This window comes from Lichenostomus cassidix, chromosome 6 (assembly GCF_008360975.1).
Source record: "Lichenostomus cassidix isolate B80296 chromosome 6, HeHo_3.0, whole genome shotgun sequence".
NCBI lineage: Eukaryota > Metazoa > Chordata > Aves > Passeriformes > Meliphagidae > Lichenostomus > Lichenostomus cassidix.
Window position 1 is genome coordinate 4182650 of NC_139487.1, and position 27923 is coordinate 4210572.

Here is a 27923-nt window from a genome sequence, read left to right on the forward strand (position 1 = left end):
TCTCTTAGTTACTTGAAATTTTCATGTTTCTGCATATGCAATAAACTATCAGCAGCAGAGAATGACAGTTTAGTAGTGTGAGTTGTTATAAACAAATCAGGATATTGTCATTTGATAGCAAAACATGGCTATTAGCAGAAACACCTCACAGGAATTAGAAAGTTTTAGTTTAACTCCCAAACTAGTAGTAGTGACAGAGATCAGGCTGAACTTCTCTAGGTTAGCACTGCATTATCTACTTGTTCAAGACAAACAATGCACAGAAAGTCACAGGTAGGACTAAAGTCAGAGGTCAATTAAAACCACAAAGTATTTGACGCCAGTCTGAATGGAAGTTCATGCAAAGAGGCCGTGTTACTGGAGAACAGGAGAGAGGAAAGGAAAAATCCAGTCAGAACTGAATGGCACAAGTGAACATGAGCTAATGGCATCTCCTCTGAGGCGCAGATGACATACGGAAGCTGCTGATCTGCCAGGTCCTCGCTGTGCTACGATGGCCCCAGAAATGGCCTTGATCCAGCTGTGCATGTCCTCGGGACTGTCAGCCTGCAGGAACAACACCACATTCACCAGCAGCTCTCAGCTTCCCCACTGCCCCACCACCTGCAGCAGCACAACAGCCTAACCCTGCTGTTTAGTCTCCTACTGAAACCCACACTGACTTTATTTCTTAACCCAGACATTTCTTAAGGTCTTACTCTGAGGTTACTATTAAATGTATGCAGCTATATAAAGCAATAAATAAAATATCCTGAAGATCACATTGCCCCTGAAAATCATGGCATAGTCAAAGTGAAGAAGTGCTGCTATTTCACTGTCAAAGTTGTATTTAACTCTGGCAGTCTCTTGGGTTTGCCCAAAGTTTAAAAAAAGAAATTACCTGCACATAAAAGGTTCGAGAAGTTGTTACAATTTCAAAGAGATTGTCTCTCATCATTATATCACTGCAAATGAAATACAAAAATACTTCAAAAGCAAGTACAACCTTCCCACTGAATTTTAACAAGACTGTAGGACTGGTAGAGAATCAGAGCAGTTGCTGTCTGACTTTTGCATTTCTTTATCACTCTACTATTGGTTTTTTACTAATTTTAGCCCTAAGACTCTTTAGTTTACCAGTGGCACACATGCTACTACAAATATTTTTAATAGGAACATTCTAAATCACATGTTAGGTTTTAAAATATTTATCATTCTAGCCAAATTTCTGTAAGTAGCCTGCTCAAAATAATTTTAAAAATCAATATCCATGGACTACTACAAAAGCAATTATTCCTTAGTATCTTGCCATTTGGAAGGAGGGAAACTGTAGGATGAAGAGTGTTTTCATCCAGATTCAGCCATCTAACATGACTTAATGTCCTCTAAAGGTTTAGAGATTATATAAGCCGAAGAGACTCCTAAAATTGCTGCCGCAAATCAGACAGCACCCATGCACCTTTGACTCTTGCTTCCATGATATTCCTTTGCTCTGCCCTTGACTAAAGTTTGAAACACATTAATACAGAACCCTCAAACCCCATTTTATGCACAAAACTCTGTCCCAGGAAGAGAGAGAACCCCAAGTGCACACATCAAGTGAAGTTACTAAACAGTCCTCCAATGAGCAGCCTGGCTGTGACCAAGCAGGTAATTCCATCCCATGGAATAGCATCAGTGCTTCCCTCCTCACCTCTGTTTGCATTCCTGAACTTTATGGACCTCCTTAAGTGGTATAACCCTGAGAGGTTCCTTTTCCTGAAAAAGGACAATCACGTTTTAGTACAGTGCATCTAACAACTAGAACAGAAAGCAAGAGGCCAGCACAGCTGACAGCAGCAGTCACAGCAGCTTACATAAATGAGACTTTCAAAGCAGTCACTTATGAAAAAGGTGGTGTCAACCAAAATTTCATTTGCTTTAAGTATTAAACCAACCATGGCACTTGCAATGAAGAGGACAAATCAAGAAGTAAACCCCACCAAAACATTAATTCCATCCCATAATGAAGACAACCTCCCCTGTCCTCTTCCACTAACCAGAGCAGACAATTGACTCTGATCAAGCCAACATTTCAGTAAAACTGTGATCACATTAATTTGCTATGAAATGCTACCATAGGTGCTTTGTTAATTGGACTGCATGGTATGGCTTTAAGTAAGATTAACTGTATCCTATACTTAATACGATTAAAAATAATACAGAGAAACCAGTCCTGTAACACCTGTAAAAGAGCAAGTACTCCAGAAGCATAGGGAGATTCTGTTACCATAACAAATTTAACTGTTAAAGTTTTACACAACAGGAAAAAGGTGAGAACATTTAAACAGAAACACTTTCACATTTCCCATGACAATATAATGTCACACATACTCTTATTTTCCGGTGGTTGTTGCAGTAAACCACAAACAAACAACAACTTATTTTACCTCCTACTGTGTTTTCTTTAAGCCAAGTTACAATGGATTGCTTCAGTTGGCTACAACTTCCAGATAAAACAAAAACTTTCAGCTCTGGAATGACTTCCTCTACCATTTCTATAAAAGATACTTAGGAGATTTATGCTGAACAAACAGCAAATGTCACCCAAATGTCACCATCCTCCAAGTGCAGTTTTCATTAGATCATTTTTCTTTACAGCAGATTACATGTAGAGTTTAAAACCCAATGTTTTCAGTTACTGTGCTCCTCTTATCCACTCTCTGTTGTTCTTAGATTCAGTCATCCATTATAACAAATTTGCAAAGTAACAAATAAATTGTGAACTGCAAGATCATCTTTGGAATATAGATACCTCTTGGGAGGGAAAACCTCGACTCAGAAGTGATCATTTTCAGAGTCTCATACTGTCTACCTGACTGACATGGGCTGAAGGACCACTGTGAAATTCTAAAAATGCAGGCATTTCTACCATCTTTCTATTATTCTCTCCCACAGTACAATTCTTCACTGAGTTAGAACTTGTTTGTGAGCAATCTGCACTCAGGTTTGTTTTTTTAAATAAAAATAGAGGGCTTCTCACAGGCAGTGAGTCAGAATTGTTATGCTGACAGCTTAACAAAGATAATGATGCAAGATCAAACTCCTGCTACTGTTGGAGTTGCCCTCATTAGAAATTAAATCAAAATTCACTTCAGAAACAGCCTGAAATTTGGGCTCTTGACATTTTACACCTTAGGTATGGCCTGTAAATTATACTCCCCTTAATTTATAATACTCTACAACTCAGGCTTCATTCCTTAGGTACAGATTTTCTCACACTTAGTCTGTTTTCCTAAAAAAGGAATCCCACACTTAATTGCCTTCAGAATCAGTTATTTAATTTTTAAATGAAGCCTGATGGCACTTAACATCGGGTCAAAATCAGTCAAAAATGCCAGAGTCACGAGGGAAGAAGAAAGGTCAAGAAACTAAAAGAAACTCTGCAAGTGTTGCTGCTGAACAGAAAATCAGGTGTTTTTTTTCAATCTTGGCTGCCCTGGTGAAACAAGTGTGTGGGAAAAGATCCCATCATCTGTATGATAAAACATAATTCTAACTTTAAATGAAGAATTGCAAGATGACAGTTTTGTCTCTCCCACAGCGATCAGCTATTTCAACAACACAGTTAATTACATGAGAGTGCAAAATGACGAAGTACAAATACAAAAATCAGGGTGACTGTAGAGTATATTTTATTGCTGTTCTTCAGTGCCCTACAGGCAGGTTCCCAAACAGACTGATGTACAAATTAACAGTTGCTCCATTAATTTTTTTTCCCCTTCCCAGTCACGGAAAATTATTACAGTACAGACTCAAGAGCTGCAGGAGAAGCACAGAACATTTTTTCAAACCCAAGCATATGCCTTCAGATTTTCTTGCCACTATCACTGGAAAATAAACACACAATTGGAAACTTAGAAACTTACCAGTTCAGACTTGAAATATCCTATTGTGTTTTCATCTAGCTGAAAGTATCTTCTCTTCCAGTTCTTCATCTGTTAAGGGAAAAGAAACAGACATTTATACATTTTATATATAAAATAAAATACACTTACATGTCATGTATTATGCATATATTGAACTGTATGTATAATTCTAATTTTTATTTATAGTATATGATATTGTGTAATTCCTATTTATTAATAACTATTAATTTAAATAATGTATTCATTGCAGTTCATAATAATTATATTTTAATGTGTGGTGTGTATGTGTCTTTAGTGCCCCCAACATAATTATGCACAACTGTGCACAATTCAATAGTTTTTTTTGAAAACTGGAAAAATTAAAAATTCTTTAAGCTACTATTTTCTATTATAAGGTTTATTCACATTGTAGAAACTCAGCAGCAGAAATATTCTGTGGAAAAAATGAAAAGACAACACATTACAGATTTCTAGTTTATTTTTAACTAAAAAAGGCATGTCACAAAAAGAAGCTTCATAATCCAAGATAAAACAAGTCTGAGAACTCAAAAGATGTGTATCTTGCTTAATCTGAACTATCTGTTCCTTCTTCTAGCAAGGCATCACATGAATAGTTCCACTTGTGCTAATCAATCTGATAAGCTGTACAATTCTTCCTCTGAACTGAAAAATCAGCTTTTTGTAAACATTGTACTGATTTAAAAAGCAGGCACTGAACTTCTGTCCTAATTCAGATGCTTTTAATAAGGAAAATAAGGATCTCTACAAAATGTGGAGCAGGAGAATTCCAGCTGCAGATATTAACCACAATGTGAAAGTCCCCACACTTTGCCTCTCTGAAATATCTTCACCAACATCACACTGAAGAGAAGCAATGCAGATATAAATTAAGCGCTGCTGGAGGATAAGTTTTAACTTTACTTATCCTTATTATTGTCAGTAGTAATAAAATTACTGGTGATTGTCTTTTGTTTTGCACAATACTTACCACTGCTCCTTGTTTTACACAGTAACCAGCTTTGATAATGGCATTATCTGGGGGATGCTTAGCAGCAAAATAAGGAAGGTGACTTTGTGACCGCTTCAAATAATTCCTGTCAGCCCCTTCACCACCCTCACTAACTTCTTCTTTCTAAAAAAAAAAAAAGCAGGAAAGTTCAGAATACTCGCAGGATTTTTTTTTTCTAAAGGTCAAGGAATAACTATACTAGCTATAATAAGACAAAATAAGAATATATTATCCCATGCTCACAAATTCCATTTCCAATTTGAAAGAACAAAATATAACTTATTTCCAGACAACTGAGATTCACCATGGGCTGAGTACTTGACAGCTCCTCTTAGAAACTAAACTATTAAAGTGCTGAGTACTTTCAAATAATATTGACAAACACTCAGTAAAAAAATGGTACAGATTTAAACTCATTCATGTATTTAGTGCAAACTTCTAAAATGACTTTAAGGGCAAAACATTAGAGGTGGCTACAGCAAACAAAAAGTTAATTCTAGGACTACAAGACATCAGAATTTACCAACTTGCTCAATGCAGTTTGGGAGTGTACATGTCATTTACAGGATATTCATCTAATCTGTAACTATTTTCAGCTCAGGAAACTTTCAGCAACAGATTTAGTTCTATCTTTAGCACTGCATAGATTCTACTTCCATAAGCTTGTCCAGCCTCTCAAACCTTTTTGCCCACTTTTCCTAGCAACTTTTTTCCACTTTTTTTCTGTTAAAGGGGCAGAACTTCATCACTGTTAACACCGACAATTAATTTCACACAGACAAAAAAATATTATTTCAGCGTACTAACAGATATGTGTCAGCAAAAAAAAAACCAAACTCATGCAATTCTTTAACATCTTGTATAAAGGGAATAAAATCCTCAGAACCCCCCACTCACTGTGAATAAAAGATGCAAATAAAAGGTGAATAAAAGGTGCATATATTTGTTTGGAGGGCATTACCTGTGTGGGTGTAATGATGGGAACACCTCCAACAATTTCTGTCCTGTAAGAGACTTGCTTCTTTCCACCTGGGCTTTCAGCTTGACGATTTGCATTATCCATCTGACAGAGAGGATCAGACTGCTTTGGTACCTGCAATTGGAATGTGAGAACTGACATCAGTTTCACAAAAAAAGCCCTAAGCATTATTCAAGAATTCTGAGGCATTTTCAGCAGGATTTAATAAATGTTCACTAATTGTAAAAGGCTAGAAATGGCTTACACAAGAAACTGTTGTGTGCTTCTTGTATGTTTTCTCTCAAGAGAAAACTGGTGCCAAAAACGACATTTCACTGGATGAAATGAGTTGCAAGCTTTACCATAAAGGGCTTCACTTGATCTTTGAGAAGCACTGCTAATTTATAGAAGAATTGGTTCTTTATTTTTCAGCTGCATTCAGTTTTGGTAAGAAGTGGAGACAGCCCAGTGCCTGCAGAGCCAGCACAGCAAGGCCACAAACACTGGGACTTTGGTCCCACAGGGTGTCTGACCAGTGTGACATTTGTCCTCACCTGGACTTGGCATGAAGAGTGTGTGTTATGCTCCTGTTAATCACACATTTATTGCTAGATTCTGTCCAAAATGACCACGCCTTCTTAGAAGTTACATACTTCTAACTATCAATAACTATTAGATAATTCTCTCAAATGTGGAACTAAAGCCATCAGAACTCCACAGGAATTTGATTTCCTTATAAGTGTTTTGATCTACAGTGTTTACTCAAGTTTCTGAGTAAACTTCTTTAACCTAAGAAATGTACTGACTACCTAAGACATTTTCATTTCTAATCTCCTTTCACCTCTAATATTAATATAGCAGATCTGAAGTGACTTCAACAAGAGATCAAGTCTCACACCCAAACACCCCACCCAGCAACCTACTGGGTATTTATAGAAGACATCCAAACTCCTTCAGAAAGGACACACAAATTGTCCATCCAAGACAGTGACACATTCAGAACTTGGAATTGAACTGATCTAGACAACAAACCAAAGCTACTTTATAGTTTGTGATTCAAGTTCCTGTGCCCAGGACTGCTTATTTTACAAAATACAGCCTGCAGGGAAGTACAGACAGTGCTGAGAGCACAGATGTCAGCCTAGGACAGTGTCCTGCTGGCCACCCCTTTGCCAGTGACTCCATCCCCAGCCAAGTCCAGCACTGAAGGACAAGACACTCATGAGCCTCAGCCTTTCCAGGCTGTTTCAGGCTTGTAGCTACAGTTTGGTGGGCAAGTGCTTCAGCTGTCACAAACTCCTACTGAAAATGCTGCAGCCCAAGCCCACAGCCACCTCCTCACACGAAGGCATTTGCAAACAGCACTCAAAAATAGGTACACAGTGTGCTGTGCTGCAGAGGTTCACAATCGTTCTGACATTATCAGCACTCAGGAGGACTAAAACATGCAATGAATCGTGGAGGATTACAGTCTGCAGCAAGTAATGCTCCTATTAAAATGAATAATTGAGTGATCTTAATTATTTGATTAAATAATTGGCCGTACTTAATACCGTACTCGAGCTGTGAACAGATGAATGGTTCAAAGGCTTGTTCCTTCAAAGACTAAATAGTAATGATTTCACCAGCCATTTAAAATGCAAGTTAAACAGATGATAAACAGCATTCACTCTAAATTGATGCAATTAATTATTTATTTATTCACTCTATTTCTTGAGCTGGAAACAGCTCAAGCCTGGTTGTGGTGTGTCCTCCTTATGAAAAATCCAAGTGAAAAGGCTTTGTATTTCTGGTTTTTTTGGATTTATTATTAGCAGTAGCATTTTTATAACTCCAAAGAATGGGTTACAGTAAAACGATGCAAAAAACTCATGTAAACATCCTTAGATAACCTAAAAATGAGAAAGTCACTGACAACAGGCACAAATATGAGCACTCATGCTCAGAACCCCTTCTTTGTCAGAGTAAGCTCTCAAAAGTGCTAGTTGTCATCACTTCCCCAAAACTGGAGAAAACAAAACCATAACTTCTGCCTCCTGAAAAGACTGAGATAACACGTGGGGGTTTCTATCATGAGATAACAATTTGTCCTGGGACAAACCAGAAAAGTAATTTAACATTTACCAGAGAACCACTAATGTTTCTTTGCATGGAAATCAGGAGAAGGTCTTTGGAGCTTGGCATGATGTGCTTGATCAATATTTTAGTGATATTTTAAGAAATACCAACTTCTGACACCAGCTAAAAGTATGTGTATTTTTACAGAGCAATGTATCATTGCTTGCAAATGTCTTCTGGGTATTTCAAATAACATTAAATGTGCACAGTTAATTTTAAATCATTAGAAAACATCCTATGCTGTCATTAAAAAGATAATCACATTTTTGTCCAATTTCCAAAAAGTAAATTAAACTCAAGTTCAGGGGGAGTTCTGTACAGCATCTCCAAGCATTGAAAAGCCAAGCCACGACTTGTTTGTGATGATAAAAACTGGAGGCAAAGGTTACATTTAAGCCCCTTGAGACAATCACCATTTGAAAGCAACTGCTAAATATCAACTCAGCCACTTACTGTGATTTTGGTAGCTTTGTTCAGAACATTTACCCATTCAACTAGGTCCTGCTGATCATTGGCTTGTAGAAAGTATTTTCTCATCCCTGCATTCATAACTGTTAAAAACCATTATGAAAAGTTAACAACACTGAAATTTAAGAGCAAACTTAACATCATCATGAAAAGCTTTGATATCAGATGAAAAATCTACTTTTTCAGTGCTCTGCTGCATTTTTTTTAAAGTCACCTTAAGACACATAAATCCACTTGACAGAATAGCTTTATTCAAAAAAAATTGTAATTTAAGCTCTCCACTTAAATGAATTTATGTAAACTTTGAAAAATTATTTTTATAACATAGAAATGAAGTCTTGAATTTTATCAAAATATTCTACAGTTCCATTTCCTCTTTCTCACTTTCCCCAAGCAACAAGTTTTATACCTGGGGACTTCTACAATTTCTCTTTTCAATCCTTTGTAACAACATTCTGAACATGACTGTGGTCACTGGTGCACTTTTTAAAATTTTTTAAAAAGAAAAATCAGTAGTATTAATTACTGAGTCTATGATGCACAGGACCAAACAACTTTAAGATAGTTACAACACAAATTTTATTTTACGGTAGTGAGTTGGCAGAGAAACATATTTTAGCAAGTTTATATCTCTACCTCTTAACACCTACCATCCTTTATCCAAAAAGAAAAAACACATTTCAGTGTAACAGCAAAAAAAAAAAAATCATAATACTGGAAATAGGTTGTAAGATGAACAATGACTAAAACCATCTTGAACAATGACTAAAACCATCTTCATAAAATTAAATCTAAAATTAAAACCATCGGAATAAAAAGACAATAAATTTACATTTTTCTCTAGAAAGCATGACAGACTCTTTAATAAATTATAGATATTTAAGCCAGCATCTTGGATCATTAAGGTGTTTTAGAGGTGGCCCACTGACAGGAGAAACTTTACAAGTGTTGAAGACAAAACCCTCCACACATGTGCAGAGGAACGTGTCAATGGCACTGAACTAACACATCAGATACTTGTCTAAAGCCAGAAGGGGCTTTATGATTTTCTAAAGCTTCAGTCAATTTTAAACGAGTTCAAACCTAAAATGCACCCTTTTTTTTTCTTGTGCAGCAGCAGAAGCTGAAATTTGACCTAAGAGCATTGCCTGACAGTATTTTTAGATCAATTAAATCAACTCTTTTATCAGTAAACCAGATTTCAATAGTTAAAATCTTGTGTTCACAGCTGACAGGCATGCCACGTTTCTGAAAACAAGTTTCATTGCTTATTAATGCCTCAAAAATTTCAGACATCTGAAAAACAGCTCTCACCTACTCCTCATTAAGCTGCAATATGAAAAAATACAAAAACACCTTATGAAGAAGCCAACATTTCAATCACACTAAAGAAGAAACAGAAGCTATTTTTGAAAAATTCACTACCAGCTGTAGCTGGTAGCAGAACTGCAGAGCACTATTTTTGTTCCAAATTTCTGAAGAAGGCACCTGATGCACAGAACTTACCAAAACAGAACTCTGCCTTTGGCCTCAGCTTAGTTGCATCGCTAACCTAGGAGGGAAATTAAGATTATAAATGTCACAAAATATAACATCAGATATCACAAATTTTATTCTCTTTCAAGTGGGTAAATTCAAAGATTAGCAACACAGCAAGCTGGTTAGGCACAATGATAAACAGAATTAAAAACAAACATGAAAGACATAAGGAAGGTGGGAAGATGCAGAATTGACAACAAAAAATGCAAAGGAAGAATGAAGAATGAGCAGAGAGACAAGAAAAGGTCAATTTTTTTCCTCCATTTATTTGTTAATGCAGTATCTGCTGCAAATTTAACCACAGAAACTTTTGTTTACACTTCTCTTTCAGACATATTTGGAACTGACTGTATGCATAGTGTAAAGAACTAAGTATTTTCTAGAAATTTTTCTGTTCTGTCAATTAAAACTCATCATTACTTGCAAGCTGTCACACCCAAAGACTTCTCTTCCACTTCACAATTGGTCTGTCTTTTCTCCAAGACTAATGGGAATTCACATACTCAAAGAACTGAAACACACAGCTCAGAAATGTCAATTCTATGAGCACAAAGAGCTTCCATTTGAAATCACTAAACAAATCTAGACAACACAGTAATTAATCTGTTCTTCTTTTAACCTGAACCTATTGAAGTGTTTTAACACCTCTCTAATTCAGGAGTGTCACACAAGCAAAAGGAGTACATGGCAATTAAATTTGTCTGAAGTTGAGGCCCTTGGTAGTTACCAGCAAGAATTTAACAAGTGTCTCACATATTAATTATCTTACCTTTGAAATATAGGTGAGTTTAATGACCCCAACAGGTGGAGATCCAGAGGGAAGATTCTGAAACAAATCACACATGTTACAAAGTGAAACTAGTTTGTTCTCATACCACAGTCAGTGTTTATGCATAAAAAGCAACTAATTCCCCAAACAAAAAGAAAATCCTACATATTTTTATAGACAATGCACAATGTACGCTTGAAACAGGATCTAAACTACTTGTTTATTACACACACATCTGTTAATCAACTAAAAACAGAAAGACTGCTAGAAACAATACAAATAGTAATTGTTTCAGGGGGTTATGTATTTTACTAGAGGAAAAAGGATTCTTGTGGATCTGCATCCAGGAAATCCGGAAAGAATACTTTTTCCTTCACAGATGTTGGAGTCTCATGTACTTTGACCAGGGCAGGCGGAAGGGACAAGAAGTGACATTCATCTATTATGTCAGATACTTCAAAGGCCATCTCACATATTTTCCAATCACTCCAGGGATTTAGAATGGTCTTCACATAGTTCTAAAAAAGTCTGCAACTCTTCCAAACTAGAGCAGTGGAAGAAAATCAAGAAGTTTCAACTTGCCTGTCTCAAGAAACCCTTTCATTTGTACATGTAAAATAAGAAGCCTTAACTAGGCCTGGGTGTGCACTGCAAATATCATTAAGTCTTAAAACTCCTGAGGAATTGCAGCTTCTACAGCACTTCAAGATTTTGTCCACATGCCCTGAATTGCTCTGTTTCACTTACCAAGATCAAATATTTCAAGTCTGTCTTACTTCCAGAAATTCTTTTTCTCCTCAGTGAGAACTGCTAAATGCTTCAGGATCGTAAGTCACATCCATCAAACTGCACATCATTTACATTTTGGTTTTGCTGGTTCCTTTGAACAGCAGATTTATGCTTTTTAACTCTGCTGTTCCTGGCAGAAGGGTACATAGATATTCTTCTGGCAGGCACTTGTCAGCTGACCTGGATCCTATGCTCTCACTGCCTCTGTGCCCAAACCTTGAGCAAGTATCTGTTCTTCCCTGTGCTAGAAAACACAGGGATGCAGGTACATTGTGAAAGTAGCTTTTATCTAAAGGCTGCCCTCCATCACGATGGATACAAGCTGTCCTCATTCACACACCATCCCTGCTGGATTGCAACTGCAGGCATCATTAGAAATTGCTTTTCAATGACTGATTCTGTTGTGGGAAAGGAATATGCAATGCAAGGAAAAGCACACACTGCCACATAAGGTTAAACAAACACCTGGGTAGTGAACTGGTGTGTGATTTGGCTCCTCTGGTTACATCAAACTGATTTACAATTATTTCACTTATGTCGATGATTTTTTCCCCAGCTTCCAGGTCCATAATAATAAACCCCGCTTTTCTCTTGCCAATTTGCTAGAAAATCCAAAACTGACATCAACCTGGAAACTCCTGCCAAGAGCACCTCACCTGTGGGTTATCCATGTACCACACCAGGCTGTCCTCTCGTGTGTCCAGAATGAAGTACCGCCGCAGGAATTTCCCACTATTCTCATTTTCCTCAATGTCTAGGAAACCACAGATGCGATTCTGGCGATCCACATAAGGCATTTCTGACCCTGGACATCACACTGCACAACAAAAAGCACAGGAGTTTAGCAAAGTTCCTTGTTGCTAATTTTAAGACTGCTCAGTGCCTACCCATGACATTTTGAGCAGTTTCAACCAGTAGCTTTAAGAAGTTTCTGTGGAAGGGTAAGTGAAGCGTAGCTGCTCCCCACAGCACCACCACCGAGTTTTTAGGTAGGACTTTCATACTTTTTGGAGGCATATATTTAGCATATCTAATAGCCTAATTGTAAAGTTACAAGTGGTAAACAGCAGATGAGCATCAAGACTAACTTGATACAAGACCACTGAAAAATAAAGATTTTCCTTCACAGCATGCAAAAAATTGAGGCAACGTTGGGTTACACTTCCTCCTTTGACACTGCCTCTCATGGCCAAGAAAGAATCTTTGTCAGGAGCTCAACGGCCCAACACAATTTTTCATATCTTGCTCAGGCAAATTCAAGAAAAAAGCTTTTAGAAATGTTGTTCACAGGTTTTTTTTCCTATAAAAATCACTTCAAGTCTAACTATGTCTAAGAACAGACATCTTTGCATTCCTGTACACTAAACAGGCAAAATGAAGTTGTATGTGCACCAACAGAGATGTGAACACCCTTTGCACATGATGCTGAGGTCTGAGGGTGTCAGGCTTTTTTTTTTATTCTGGCTTTTTTTTATGCTGGTTTGGGTTTTTTAAATTTTTTTTTGCTTAAAAAAATTAAATGAAAAGCTGCATTCCTGCCCACCTATTGCCATTTTGCCTGCTTCACCTTTTATGGCTCTGCCTTACTGCAGCCTATTGCATCACGGGTTTTGCTTCCTTTTATTTTACAGGACAGTCATTTTAGCTGAAGAGCCAGCTTTGTAAGACCAAAGATAAATTTGCATATTCATCTAAAAATGATAAAAATCAGGTTGATGCCAATCTTTCCCAGGGCAGAAATGAAATGATTCAGTCTTTACATTTTGTTACAAAATTCAGAAATAGTACAGATCCAAAAATACCAGCATGAGACATAGAAGGTTTAAACACTTCACATTTTTCATAATTTTCCAACTTTTCCAGCTTTAACCATGTAATATGGAAGCTTCATTTTAGTATTTCTTTAAATTCTTTAATACTATTTTAAGGTTACTTGATTTAAATACATTTATGTACACACAGTGAGACAGACACCTGATAATTATTTGCAGTTAGCTATTGATATATCACAGCAAAACATGAGACACAGTTTTTCAAGTGTTGTTTTGGGGGGAGAATCAGTGAATATTTTGGGGATTCAGACATCCATACTTTTTGGGGTGAATCAATACACAAACATGCAGATTTGTATTTACAACTGTCATTTTATATGACTAATTAGAATACAAGCAAAATTTCGGTTCAACCATTCTGAGAACAGTTTTTAAAAAGTCTGTTACCAGCAACAATGGTTTAAATATGCAAAAGGTTTGCTCTTCAATAAAGTAACAAAATTTACTGAGGTAAATGAAATTTTCTTGGTGTGTTCCTCACAATTTAAATATCACACATCTAAGTTATAAGTAACACAAAAACAAACACTTGAGCACTCAGGACAATATCATTATTGTAACAAACACTCATCAGTTATTCAATTGTGGCTCTTAGGATCACTTCACACTAAAGAAAACATCTCCCTGTAAACACATCTGAGGGCAAGTTAAAGGGTAGCTGTTTTTAAATCACACTTCTAATCTGGCAGAACTTGGCATCACACCTTATTTTCATCAAAATGAATATAAAAATTGCCATTTACCAGTAGTGCCCTAAGTTGTGCCAGGTGGTCCCTCAACAAAACAATTCAGCATTTCTGGGACACCCTTTAGGCTTCATATCAACAGTTTATGAAGCCCAGAAAAGCCCTGTGCCTAAAAAAAGCAAATATTGGTGGCTGGTTTCCTGTCTGAGCAGACTTAAAGCTGTGTTCTCTGCAGATGTGAAGAAAATGAAACAAGGAAAACTTGTTTTTGAAACAAGATACGGATTGATTAAGAACCCTTGAATAAAACCAACTGAGTTTTCAAAGCACTTTTCCCCTATAAGAGGATCTATGTTTCAGAAAACCTTTTAAGGAAAATGAAAGGAGGATGCTCATAATGCTCCATTATGAACATACAATTAACTAAAGCTGAACTACTCCAACACTTGAAATTTTTTTACCAGGCCAAAAGACAAAACTGAGAAGCTTTCTCTTATTTGTCAATAAATCAATTCTCACAGAAGAAAAAAACCTAAATTAATACAGATTTTCTATTCCAAGGTACTACTGATTAATTTCTAGCCTATAAAATGATCTTATTTGCAGCTCCTCTGTACTCTAATCAAAATACAGCATAAACTAACATTAATCTAAAGATTTAAGTTGTATATCAGCTGTTTTCTTCAGATTAGTTTAAAATTCCTCATGGGATTACTGACCTCCACCAGACTGATGCTCTTAAAGAATAAGAGATAAAAAAACCCCTTTAACTTTAAAATAAATTGAAATCTAACACAGTCTCAAAGAACTGTTTTCCAGTTTTAAAAGCCTGCTTCCACCACATTACACCTTGGCAAGGTTCCCCTGTAAATTAATAGCAATTCTATTCAGCCTTCATTAATGAACCACAATTTACTATGCACATTAAAAAAAAAAAATCAATTTGTGCCTTTCTTAGATTTACTTAAGGAACTGAACACATGACAAAACCACCACCATGATACCCTTCCTGACAACTCTAGACAGACCAAAAAAAGCATTGATGGAATTGCCATGATTCATACAAGGAATTGCAGAACTCTAATTCCTCAGCATAGGAAACCTGCCAGAAACACCACCAGTCTAAGAATTCATCAGAAATGCAACTTTAAAGTGTCTTCAATACAGATCATCTTCTTGCATAGATAAGATTTTTCATGAAATTATTTTAAGCAATTATGAAACAAAAATCTCCAAGTCTGTACATTTTACAGCATTATTACATGCACCCTTAGTTATTTTCTGCAGCAGAACTTGCAGCACAGAACAGTATATTGACTCTGCTGCCCACTTCTAGAATCAAGTATTATGAAAAGATTATGAATTCTTAGAAAAGCTGAAGGCATCAATCCTGTTACAGATCACATACAACTTCATTTTTATTTTGCCTTCCCTCCCTGGACTGGAGGGGTAGAGGATGGGAGATGTGGGTCAATGATACAGTGCTGCTTCAGGGAAAATATCCCTGTGGCTCATTTCCTCTTGGTTCTTGCCACAATCCACCAGAAACTAAGAGATTTTTGAAGATTTTGTGGCACATAGTAACACCGTGTAAGAATTCAGAAAACTCCCAGCTCCTTAAAATTCTTTCCTGGAGGGCTGTGTTATAATCCAAGCAGGAGGTCTCACTTATTTTTGAAGCCTTACATCCCTCTTTCCAGCAGCAGGGTACTAATTTAAGGAGGTACATACCTCACCAGCCCAGCTTCTCTCAGATTTCCCCTCTCCCCGCTCTTTTCCTCTGAGGTACAACACACACCAACATTCCCCAACATTTATATCACACACTGGGGGCTGCCTGGCCTCCTGGGCACCACTATAAATAAAAATCCCAGATCACCTTCCCCAGTCTCACTGTAAATGCATGGCTGCACAAGGAGGACCTGCAGAGGCACACGAGCATCTCCTCTGCACCATTTATAACAGACAGCTTAAACTCTCCTACATTAATTCCTATTTTTAGCTTCCCACCAGCACCTGTTCTTGAGTTCACCTCCATTACAGACTGGTTGCAGCCTTCATATCTTCAAGTACAAAGTCGAGACAAGACTGAAGTGAGATGACAGATAACATTCCTGTGGCCCAATCTCTCCCTTGATTTGATTTCCACAGGTTGGTACAAACCATGGACAACTGGCTGGTTAGAAGAAGTGGAATTTTGCCTTTTATAAAAAGACTGTGCAATAGGCTTGGCACTATCCATAGGAGAACTTGATTAAGAAATACAAGATGAGCACCTAATAACTCTTTATTTTACATGTCTTTTCCCCAAGCTTTGGGTATATTTTATTACTTTCATTTCTTTAATTTAGAGTAACAGTTCTACTTCCTGCTTTATTTACATGTGGACCTTTGAAACTTTGTATTTAACTTACCCCAGGAGATGACTTTGGGGTTCTTTTTCTATCAGCTAAGATTAAGAAACATACACTACCTACTTACTCATCCCTATGAAATGAAGAACAACATTCATACACCTCCACTTGATAAATATAAAATGATGCCATGAGTCATGCCCATCCCTCCTCCCCACCTCCCTTTTTAAGCTCTGCTGTTTACAGCAGCTCCAGCACCACAAAGGGAAGGTAAAGCAGCATCCCCAGCGATCTCCAGTCTTTCCTGCAGTTCCAGGGACAGCTTAATTAGTGATGCTCTTGCCTAGGCAATTACTCTCAGCTTCCTGCTGTAAATCAGCTGCTCCCCAGCTGGTCATCTCTTTTACTGACCACTTACTGACTCCCAAGGGGAAGGGATGAGTTCAGACTGTCCTGCTTATCCCCTGTAGAACACGGCAATGAAAGCTTTCCTTCGTGTGCACATCCAGCACGAGGAAAGGGAGCAAGGAGGGGGAAATTCCAGCTCTAAGACAACCAGCTCAGAACAGCCTCTGAAAACAAGTCACATAAATCTTCCAGAGACAGTAGTTCAAACCTCTTTTTATTTCCTGGAAAACATTCCAGCACAGGCAGCCCACCATAGGGATAATTTATACTCTGAGACAATGTCCCTGCTCACCTTTCATATGACTTCTAAAGTACCAAAACCATGACACAAAACCCACGAACAGCTAATCCAGGAGCTGGAGAGGTGACTTAGCTGCAATTCTTTTGACAACAAAAGATAGTTCAGAATTGATGGATTTAAAATTACATGCTCAGCTTTTCCATTTCCCAAAGATCCTTCTCTGACTCATTTTTGGTCTGGAGGGCACAGCAAACATTGGATACTTCTATTAACAGGGAAGACATGAATTTGATTTGCCGATGACACTTTAATCAACTTTTTAACTATATCTAAAAATGAGACCTGGAAGTCTTCAGGATACAGTGCCCCCAAAATACAGACTCCCTCTCTAAAGTAGTCAAAAGGGAAAAACCAGCTGCAAAAGGTCAGTATTCAGCTGGAAGAGAATTCCTAAGCAGAAATCTAAAATTAAAAAATTCCAAATTAAAAAACCTTTAGTGCAAGTGGCATTGACCTCTCTTATCCCTGACAAACTATGAGGGATGTCAAAAGATCCATTCTCCCCCAGTACTTCCCAGCTTCCCAGTAAGCCAACTTCCAAGCAGACCACAATACAGAAAAATCATCATTGCAGTGATGAATCATCTAACAATACCAGCAGTCTTATCTCGCACTTCAGTCTTATTCAGTTATGATTCTGTGTTCAAAATGCTGATCTGCTGTTTTCCAGGAACACTTGTTAAATCAGAGCAAGCCAACCACTCCCATCTTTTCCAGTGTACCTCAGCAAGTCAAATGACTAAGTTTATTCAATACTATTCTGTAACATTACTTTCACTTTGGAAAATAATTCAGTATGTTCTAGGGGAAGACTGGAATTTTAAGGAAAATGCACTGAAGTTATCTGAATCCATCATCCTCTGGCCTATTTCAAATACTGATCCACAAGTTCCATGATGGAACAGACTGGTACTTCCTCAAAAACTTCTGCAGAAATTGCTCTAAGTGATATTTCATGTTCTTAATTGAATGATTTTCCTCCATTCTAAGTTATTTGCAATAGCAGACAAAGGCATTGGGATATGATAGAATGAGGAAATGCAATGCAAGGGATGCAAAACTTCTCTCTATTTTTTAAGTCAAAACAAAAAAACCAACCCAACCTCACCTATTATTGGTTTATGCCCAGTTAAAACAATTATTTTAATTGTCTCTCTAAATGCACTGAGCTAACATGAATAAAAGGAAGCATCCTGTGCACTGAGGCCATTATGAAAAAAAACTCTTGAAATTTATCCATTAATAACTTATGACCAGCTTACAAGGCAATAAAGTAAAATAACAAAGCTAAGAGACAGTGATAGAATATGTTCAATAACACCAAGTCTTTACAAGCCAGATGTAATTTTCATCACTTAATATTAAGCCTTGGTTATAATATGGTTACTCAAAATGAGATAACCAGAGATAAATACAATAAAGGAAAACAAAATATAGTTACTCTAATTCACTTTGACTTGCATCTCATACAAGCCTCAAAACAGGTTTTTAAATGCTTATTAATTTCAGTTACAAGTTAAAATTCTTAAAAATGCAAGTTCAGAGTTGATTCATATTTACAATTTCTTAAACATTTTTTCAGCCTTTTCAAAATTTTAAATAAGTGCCATCTGCAAAACTCCAAATATGGCAAATTAGGTCCTTGTTCTTGAAGATGCTTACATGCTTAGTCTACTGAAAGTGTCCATTAATGACAACCAAAACAAATTAAAAATTAAGCAGGGAGTAAGCACATTACTTATTAGGATTATTACTAGTTACTCATTAGTAAAAAACCCTTTCTAATTTCAATAATAAACTAATAACTGCTTCATCCAGACCAACCACTCCAAGCACTTGAATTCCACACACTCTCAGCTAATTTCAAATTCCCGTCTGAATCAAGCTACAAATCCTGGTGAATCTTATTTGACTTAAGGAAGTCTAATAAAAAAAGAAGGTGAGGCTGGTTGAATAATGAAGTTTGCCATTTTTGAGCCAGTCTTGCCGATTTTCACTCTGAATCCTGAGTATAAACTCAGCAGTATAAATAAACACAGACCTCCTTCCTGGGAAATATGCAAGAAATGGAAAGGCCAGCTGCTTAGGAAATTAGCTATATCTTCAGTTTTCACAGAATACTCTTATGTTGTTAAAGAAAGGGCTGTAAGTAACTGATTTTTCAGTTAATTTCAAATATCAAATAATTAATAGAACATTATCAAATGAGTGTTTGGTTTGACCCTTTTTACAGATATAAAAGGATTTAATGAAACCAAAGCACAAAAGCAAGTAACTGATTATCAAATTTGATTTTATAGATCTGACTTAGCAAATTCAATGCAGAATAAAGAAAAATGCAATGGTTCATCTACATTAAAACTTTGGAAAGGCAAAATAATTGCTGTTCAATTTTCACTGCATTGATTTTAATATTTACAGTACAGACCATGATCAGCTCATTGTATAATCCACTATGTGGGCCAAAATTCCCTCTACTGCAAAGACTTGATATTTCCTCCAAAATCCAGTTCACTTATCAATTATATCAGTACTCTACATGGATTTCCAAAGATTAGGACTAATCTCAGAGCTCTTCAGTAAGTGCAAGTGTAGTGAAAGCTCTTTAGGAAGAGCAGGGCTTTGTCTATCTCATGTAAGAGAACCAATCTGCATTTATGGAATACACCAGCTCCTGTTTACCAAGGTGGGAGGAGAAAATTAAGCTCCCATCAAATGGCAAAGTTTTTGGGACATTACCCTCCCCCTCCCTTTTTTTATACACCTTAAATTGAGAAAAACAGATCCCACTCTAGCATATTTAATAGAAGTCTCACCCGACACAGAGAGAAACCCCACAAAGTGAAAGCTCCTCTGCAGTGACAGGTTTTGCAGCACAGTGCCAGCACACTAACACTTCACTCGAAGCACATCACTCCCTGTAACTTCTCTCAGAATTCACTCCCAGCAGCCTTCCTCCTTGGAAGCAAGCCACGAGCCCAGGGAATTGTCCTCATGTCAGGTACAACCCATGTGTGCTTGCTGGCCTTCTTCCTCCCCTTCCTCCTTATTGTGGGATGACACAAATACCACTTACTGCCCAGCTGCTGCTCTGCACTGACCAAGGTGTTTCCCAAAACCTCAGTTATGGTGTGTAGGGAGAACAACACCCCTCCACCCACAGAATAATCCCAAAAGCACCAGGCAGGCTCCTGGCATTTTGTGGGATTGCTGTCTGACCTACACGCAGTGAGACAGAAACACTCCAGAAGAATCCCAGCTCCTGTGTAGGTCCAACAACAAGCCTGGAAATGCTGGATGTACCACGAGCATGCCGCAGGCTGGTTTTCAACACACTGCACTGCTGCCTCCCACAGAAAGGGAGCAAATGGGCCTCTTGAAGGAATCATGCTCCTCAACCCAAAAATCAGGGCACCAGCACAAATTAGGAAGACAGTATAAATAAATTACAGCAGCTACAGTGAACGTGATTGAAGGAAGAAACAAAAGAAAAAGGTTAATGATAAAAAAATTAAGATAACCAAAGCCCTAAGTTCTGAATCAGCAGACTTTTGAAGCAAGAACATCCTTTAAGTTACCCAACACACAGGCACAGAGTCTACCAGATACAGAAATAACTTGCCAGCTGAATTATTAGCACAGCCTAAGCTCCCATTTGTCATTCTAAGCCTCCCTAAAGAGTTAACCAACATATTTAACAACATCTTTTGAAGTGCAGTTTTAAGAGGACTGCTCACTCTTACAACAAGCCTGGCATGTAACTGTTTTAGTGCTTAACAGAAGAACACTTAATTAAGTCACCAGTCTGAACAAGTTCCAACACATTTTCTTGGACATGGGATGTAAATGTGGTGGGTACCAAAGCACCCAGGGAGAGCATACACATCAAAACAATTACATATTAAACGAATTAATTTATCACCTATCTGTCAGTATACAGGAGACTGTTCCTGGGAGTGTTGACTCTCAACAATGAAAACATGTTTGTAAAGCTTAATAATTGCTGTCTAGTCTACATTTTCAATTTATAGCAATGACAGTGCCCTATTTTCAACAGAAGGATTTTAAATTCAAAATACTTTTAACTCTATAACATTACTAAAGACACTGCTCATTAGAGATGGCTGCAGATTTTTTTTCCCTTTGGGGGAGTGGAGAGGTAGAGAAGCTATCTTTTCTCAACCTCTTTCACATGAAAAGTCAGTAAATCAGGCCCAATTTAAGAGATTCTGCTCATCATGCCAGCAGAACAAATGAGCAAAATTGATACCCAAAATATTTGGATGCAATGGTTAGCTAGAATTAAAAGCATCTTCCAAGGAAGAGAACAGCCAGCAAAGGAACAGAGAGAGCTTTGCTACTGCTCCCTTTGTGGCAGAACCATAACATAAAAGATTTACATGTTTGTGTGGGTATTTTAAGCATTGTTTTAAAATTCTGTTAAACAAACAAGGCCATGCAGTGCTCCTTAAAGTTTTAAGGGCTTGCTTTCTCTAAGTGACACAAGAGATTTCCAGTGAAAACCTTTTTTCCCATCCCTTATTTTTCTGGTTTTCCTGCTCCTGCCTGGAGTTTACCCCTAGTTTTTAACGTGGGCAGTGTCTTCAACCTCTCTCTCCCTGCACAAGGGAGCTCTGTGCCCCAGTCAGCACCAGCCCTGGACACATCCAACCTGACAGACCCTTAACACAGAGCTGCTGCTCTGCACTCTCACTATGAGAATGGAGGGACAGAGACAAAGCTTGTCCCAGGCCACACAGGAAGCTTTTTGGCAACACAGTGAGCTGAACCTGTTTCCCAAGTCCCAGAGCAGCAGCCTCACTATTGAACCACCTTTCTTCTACATAAAATACCTGAAACTATTCAGATTCTAAGGCAAAGGCATATGTTCAAACCTGAAAACTGTTTAAACTGTTGAATGCCACAAATGTCTACCAGACCTGCAACTCCCCACTTGAGCAGATAACATCAGTTAAGAGTAAGTGGCTCATACAGTTCTGCACCAGAAAGCTTAATAAGTTCCTTCTCCAAGATTAAAGAAACACCTACACATTCTAGATGCTTCTGCAAGTCCCTGGAGGGAGAAAATGCTTAGTGCTGAGACAATGAACAAGCTTCCTTCCTCAACAGCAACAAAACCCTGCTGCTTTACCTAGCACTGAGAGGAAAGTGTTATTTATAGAATTGAGCCCTATACCAACATGTACCTAAATATTTCTTACAGGGTACTGCATGTATCAAGATGACTTTAGACCTATATCTTTTCAAAGTCCTAATTTGAAAGATCAGTGTAAGAGCAGAAAAAAAAAATTGAAACAGCTCAGCCATATCTCCCATTCCAATCCATTTCAGTCATTAAAGTAGAACTTCAAAACCTGAACTTGAACCACTCTTGTCACTCAGACCTCTTCAGCAGGCAACTTTTTAAAAGCTGTTATATTCTTTTCATATGTCAAATAAGCTCACTAGGATTATGATATTTAGGTTTCTTATATAATTTTATCAATCATTGACAGCAATGCTTCTAGCCATGTCCGACTGCATTTAGGTTCAAAACCAAGCTAATACATGGACTGACTGTTGTGTTTCTTTTATAATTTCCTGGTGACTTCTTAAGCACTTATTCCAATCTGTAAAAATATTTTATAGTAAAGCCAGTTACCTAAATTCCCATTTTGACACTGCAATAAGTTACTATCCTGTATTTTCATGCTATTATACAACTGCACAAAGGTTCACTTGGCTCCAAACCCCAGTAAGTATTTTCTAAGATTGTTTCTATTGTTCATAATTATCAGTAAAAAAAAAAACCTGCCAAAAGCCATCCTGCAAGACAGATAAATGCTCTTGTACCACAAGCTATTGTTTGTCTAAATACTGATGCAGAGCTGGATGCATCCAAGAGCACAGCAGAGCATACTGTGGAAACTTCTCATTTGCACTCACTTCCAAACACTGCTGGTTTGCTGCACTTTGGAGGAACTGCATTTACGATGATAACTGTCAGCTTAAATAACCAGGAACAGCCAGTAATAAAGACATCGATGGAATTCTAAATCTACTAAAATAGATTAAGAATTTTGCAGGGCTGGCAGTTTGGGCTACATCCAACACTACACTGGAGACTGTGTTACAAGCCCAGATCTGTTCTCATTTCAGTAATGTCCTCAAGTTCTTTCTAATCTGTTACAGTCAATAAAAACTGACTTCTGCACTTCCTCTCTTCTACACCAACACTCTGACATGCAGTCAGCCTTCATTTGAGCTGATATAGCTCTGCTGCCTTCTGTAGTAAGCCCCAGCTACCTGGAAAAAACAAGACCTTTTCCTGCATTCAGGTCTCTTCCTCATGCACATGCCTTCTGTATTCCCCACATGTGTGTCTGTCTTCTGTCACTCAGCTACTACTCCTGAGGAAAAATAAATACAGGAGGAGAGAAGGAGGAGGAGGGAAAGCATTAAGATGCTGCCTATTTTCTTCATACAATGATTCTTCTTTGCCTGTTTTCCAATTTGTATGAAAGCATCTGCTCCTCAAAAATATTTCAACACCTGCCAGTGACCCACTGTGCATCTTTTTCTTTAATTTCACCCTTAAAATGCAGAGCTATACACTGGAACATGAGGCAAACTGCAGTTCTAAAGCAGATAAATAGCTCAAGAAAATAGATGACATCCTTAGAATTTACGAACTCAGAATTAAATTTTCTACACTCACAAAATCAAATCACAACGTTTAATAACTGCAAATAGAACTCAATGAGTCACACAAAGGTTTATACTTTATGCAAAGCTGACTCCAGCAGTGTAGCATTCATTGATATCAAGGATATATAAACCCCCCATGTACTATTTCTTGAATTATCACTTTCTGCATCAGTTCTTACCCATCCCTGAATTAAAAGGCTCTCCTCCAAACATCAACCAGGCCCAGCATCTCTCCCTACCATGAGAGATTTCAGCCACTTTCAACACTTCCTCATGTGACAAATGGGAAAACAGCACTTCCACACTTCTGTGCTTCACAAACCTGACAGTTTTATGTATTGTTACTCGTGTGACTCTCTCAACTAAAAATAACAAGTAGGAGGAAACAAGACTGAATGGACCTAAAATGCAAGTTTGCTGTTCCACAAGACAGAGTAACTCATGACAGAGCAAAAAGCCAAAGTTGCTACACACACTTTCAGCTTAGTTAGGATTGTGTTTCTGCTGCATCAAAATGAATGCAGCCCAAACATAAAAAGGAAGTGGACAAATCTTAAAAAAAAAAACAAACCCCAAAACTTAACAAGCCCTGCTGGTTTCAGCAGTGAGAAGCCACTCCTCACACGTCACAGGCCCCAAACTGTACCATCAAATATGGTTCTGTCCTGCAGGTCATGTATGGGACTGGGGAAGGAGAAGAGAAAATTTATCTTTACAGACATTACAGCCTCTGTTAGAAAAGCAAGGAATTTGTCAGAAGGCAACAAAGAGGTTGATGCTGTTCAGCTTGCTCTATGCCTAGCAGTCTCTTTCAAAGTACTCTGACAAGAAGGTGAAGCTCTTAAAAATCTGTAAAATATTTAACAAAGATCCTACCTCTCAGCTTTACTCGGGTAGGTAGCACTGCTTCGCTGATGCCTAATTCAGGTGCTCAGCCTAACAAAGTAGTAACTGTTTCCCCACTTAAAGACTGTTCATTCTGCTTGATTATAAGCACAGTACACTGATCAGCGAAAATTAAGACATTTTTTAAAAAAAGACCTCAAAGCAGCAGTCTGTCAAAGAGAAAACTGGTGTCCTCTTGAAGTCAATTTACAGACGTTTGATGCAATAACATAATGCCTTTTATGAAGGTCATACATTAGGTTCCTCCCAGGGGAACTGGACAACCCATGCAGAATTTCAGTCTGTGTTAAGTTTAGCAGCACGTCCAATGCCTATCTGGAATGTTACAGGTGATAAAAGCTGCGCATATAACAACAGTGGTTACAGTTTAACATTCATTTATAGCCAAGTTACCCATTTAAAGACACCTGGGTTCAGTAAATAACCAGCCCGGGTTAGAGTTAACCCAGAGCACAGCTCGCAGCTTGCCAACAGCTTCCCCACACAGCTCTCTGCAGCACTCGTGCCTTCCAAGGCTAAAAACAAGCTAAAAACAAGCTAAAAACCAACCCGGCACTCCGCGCTGGCTGTCCCAGCCCTGCCGAGCTCTGCTGGGATGGCAGATGGAGCCGAGGGAGGCTGCTCGGGGAGCTCACACCCTCACAGGCACATCCCTCAGGGCTCTGCCCGATAACATCGCTCCTTGCCGGCCAAGGGGAGCGCAGACCGTGACGAGCAATGAGATCACCTCTCCTCTTACCTCTGGGGCTGTGACAGCGCCCTGCCTGCGCCACCGGGACACCCGCACCGCGCCGCCCCCGGCACACAGGGCAGAGCCCCGCACAGCCGAGCGCCTCGCCGGGAAAACGGAAAGGAAAAAGGAGGGAGAGGCGCAGGGCAGCAGGACAGTGCCCTGCGCGGTCACACACCGGGCAGGCGCGGAAGGAAGGGCATCACCCAGGGCGGGCCGAGCCCCGCCCCGGGCCGAGGCACTTACTGGAGTGGTGGCAGCGCGGGAGCCCCGTGAGGAGAGCCGGGCGCTCCCCGGGCCCGCTCCCGGCTCCGCTCCCGCACCGCACCGGGAACGGGCTCGTCCCGCCGCCTCCGACCGCACCGCCGCGACCCCGCCCTGCGTGTGCGCCGCCGCGCCACCGCCCGCACCGCCCCGCGGCCTGCTGGGACATGTAGTGCGGAGCGGGAGCAAGGGCGAGCCGCGGGCCTGCTGCGCGGGGCAGGATGGGAGTTGTAGTCCAAACACTGGGGGTTTAAGCTTGTCTTTAATGGGGAGGCACCGGGAAGGAAATATTGCAAATTGGGAAGAAATTCTTCCCTGTGAGTGTGGGGAGGCCCTGGCCCAGAGACACTGTGGCTGCTCCAGCCCTAGGAGTGTTCAAGGCCAGGTTGGACAGGGCTTGGAGCAGCCTGGGATAGTGGAAGGTGACCTTGCCATGGCAGGGTGGGCGTGGATGATCTTTAAGATCCCTTCCAGCCCAAACCATTCTGTGAACTATGATTCTATAAACTGGCATTCACCAACATGTGGTGTTTAACAGGCCAAGTGCCAGATTCTCTGCCTGGGATAGATCAACCATGGATGTACAGACTGGGGAATGACCCTGGAGAGCAACGCCCTGCAAAGGGACTGCTGGCAAAGTGAATATGAGTCAGCAGCGCTCTTAGAACACATAGCACAGTTGGCTTCCCTTACTCAAGGACATCCTGGAGCTAACAAGCTTTAAGGATGTAGTAAATCAAGATGTTGGTGTACATCTGTGTACACTTTGCTAACGTGGCAAAGGACTCGAGGTCTGTGTATCCCAAAGCTGACCTGTCTTCAACTGGAGGCTCAGGTGCTGCCTCACAGCCTTTTGCCATCAGTCCCAGTGGCAAATAGCAATCTCCAGTAATGATGTTTAACCAGTTTCAATGTGAAGTTCCTTCTCTTCTAAGCACACACTAAATTTATACTGAAAAACTTCATGCTTTCTGAAATAGTAATTCAGATTTCTTTTCCCCTTGCTTAAAGCAGTGATATCTCTAATTATAGAAATCATTTGAACTCCGCCGCTGCCTGTAAATACATCTTTGTTTCAAGCTGGCATGTAACAACCACACTAAACAGTGAAACAAAAGCTGTAATCAGAGCACAACAATAAAAGCTGAAGTCAGCCGCAAACAATGCCGCACCATTCCCATGGCAACTTTTCCCTATCAAACCCCGGAGAGGTCACACACTCTGCAGCTGCACGAGCCAGAGGCTTTTCAGTTTGGACTTCATTCACAATTATTCATACATTTTTTGGTTGTTTTCCACTTAGCAGTGTTTTACTGGAGTTAATGCAACACAATTAACAGTGGGCTGCACCACATCTCTCCCCCACTGAAGTTCCAAGTTGACATTTCTCATCCTGACAGAACTATCAGGACTGTGGCAGCTGTGAAATGACTGCAGGATGTGTCCTGCCACCACAGTGCCCATGGAAGAGCCCTTCACAAAACTGTACACCCTTTTTGCACTCAAAAAGCAATGCAATCAAAAGCCATCCCACAACGCACGAAAACTACAGCAGTCTACAGTCTGATATGCCTTAACTTGCAAATATTTTCTCCAGCCTCCCACACAAGGTTTGAATAACCATATGTTCTGACAATAGGGCTTGGGGAAGGATAAAAAGATGATTACATTTAGAAGAAGGAATATATTTTATTGGACTAGAGTAGCAAACTTCGTATTGTAGATTACCATAGTTTTCATCATGGAACACTACTGCAACCTTCCTTTTAGGATGGCCTAATTCTCCAAATTTAGTGAGGAGACAGTCAGGTATATAAGGAACTATCTTTACTTAAGCTGAGACACAAACACTTTAAAATAGACAAATTCTGTTGTTGAGCTGTTCAGAAAAGTATTTTCATGAAATTCTCATGTGGAGAACCAAAAGATGAAGAGTTATGAATCTTAGATGTCCCAGACATAAATACAGTTATCTCTAAAGCCTCAACTTAAATCAAAGCTTTAGTAGAAAGCAGTAGAAAGCTGCTCATAGTTCTAGTGTTATGAATTGTGATACACAGGCTGCTTAAAGCTCAGCTGAGCTCCCTAACTGTGAACCAACTCAATATTTTCAGTATTCCTCTCTGTGGAACGTGCAAATGCAGCAGTTGAAAGTGTTTGTGATGACAAACAGGTGAAATTCAAGTGTGAAGTGACT

General features: G+C 39.0%; 1 protein-coding gene across 4 annotated transcripts in view; it reads right to left on the minus strand.

The window, feature by feature from the left end:
- Positions 1-25864, minus strand: part of PLEKHA1 (pleckstrin homology domain containing A1) — a 31213-nt gene extending 5349 nt beyond the window's left edge. For 3 of the 4 annotated variants that reach the window (XM_085064664.1, XM_085064667.1, XM_085064666.1), the window contains exons 1-11: positions 25709-25864; positions 12194-12354; positions 10749-10805; positions 9947-9992; positions 8426-8523; positions 5858-5989; positions 4876-5019; positions 3888-3956; positions 1673-1737; positions 881-944; positions 457-546 (exon numbers count right to left, since the gene is read on the minus strand). In XM_085064664.1, coding sequence (XP_084920790.1) covers positions 457-546; positions 881-944; positions 1673-1737; positions 3888-3956; positions 4876-5019; positions 5858-5989; positions 8426-8523; positions 9947-9992; positions 10749-10805; positions 12194-12334 — 906 coding nt within the window. In that variant the 5' untranslated portion in view covers positions 12335-12354; positions 25709-25864. Of the gene's footprint in view, positions 1-456; positions 547-880; positions 945-1672; positions 1738-3887; positions 3957-4875; positions 5020-5857; positions 5990-8425; positions 8524-9946; positions 9993-10748; positions 10806-12193; positions 12355-25471; positions 25681-25708 lie in introns of those variants that run through there. The other variant, XM_085064665.1, reaches the window with a different exon arrangement.
- Between the last annotated feature and the right edge of the window lie 2059 nt (positions 25865-27923).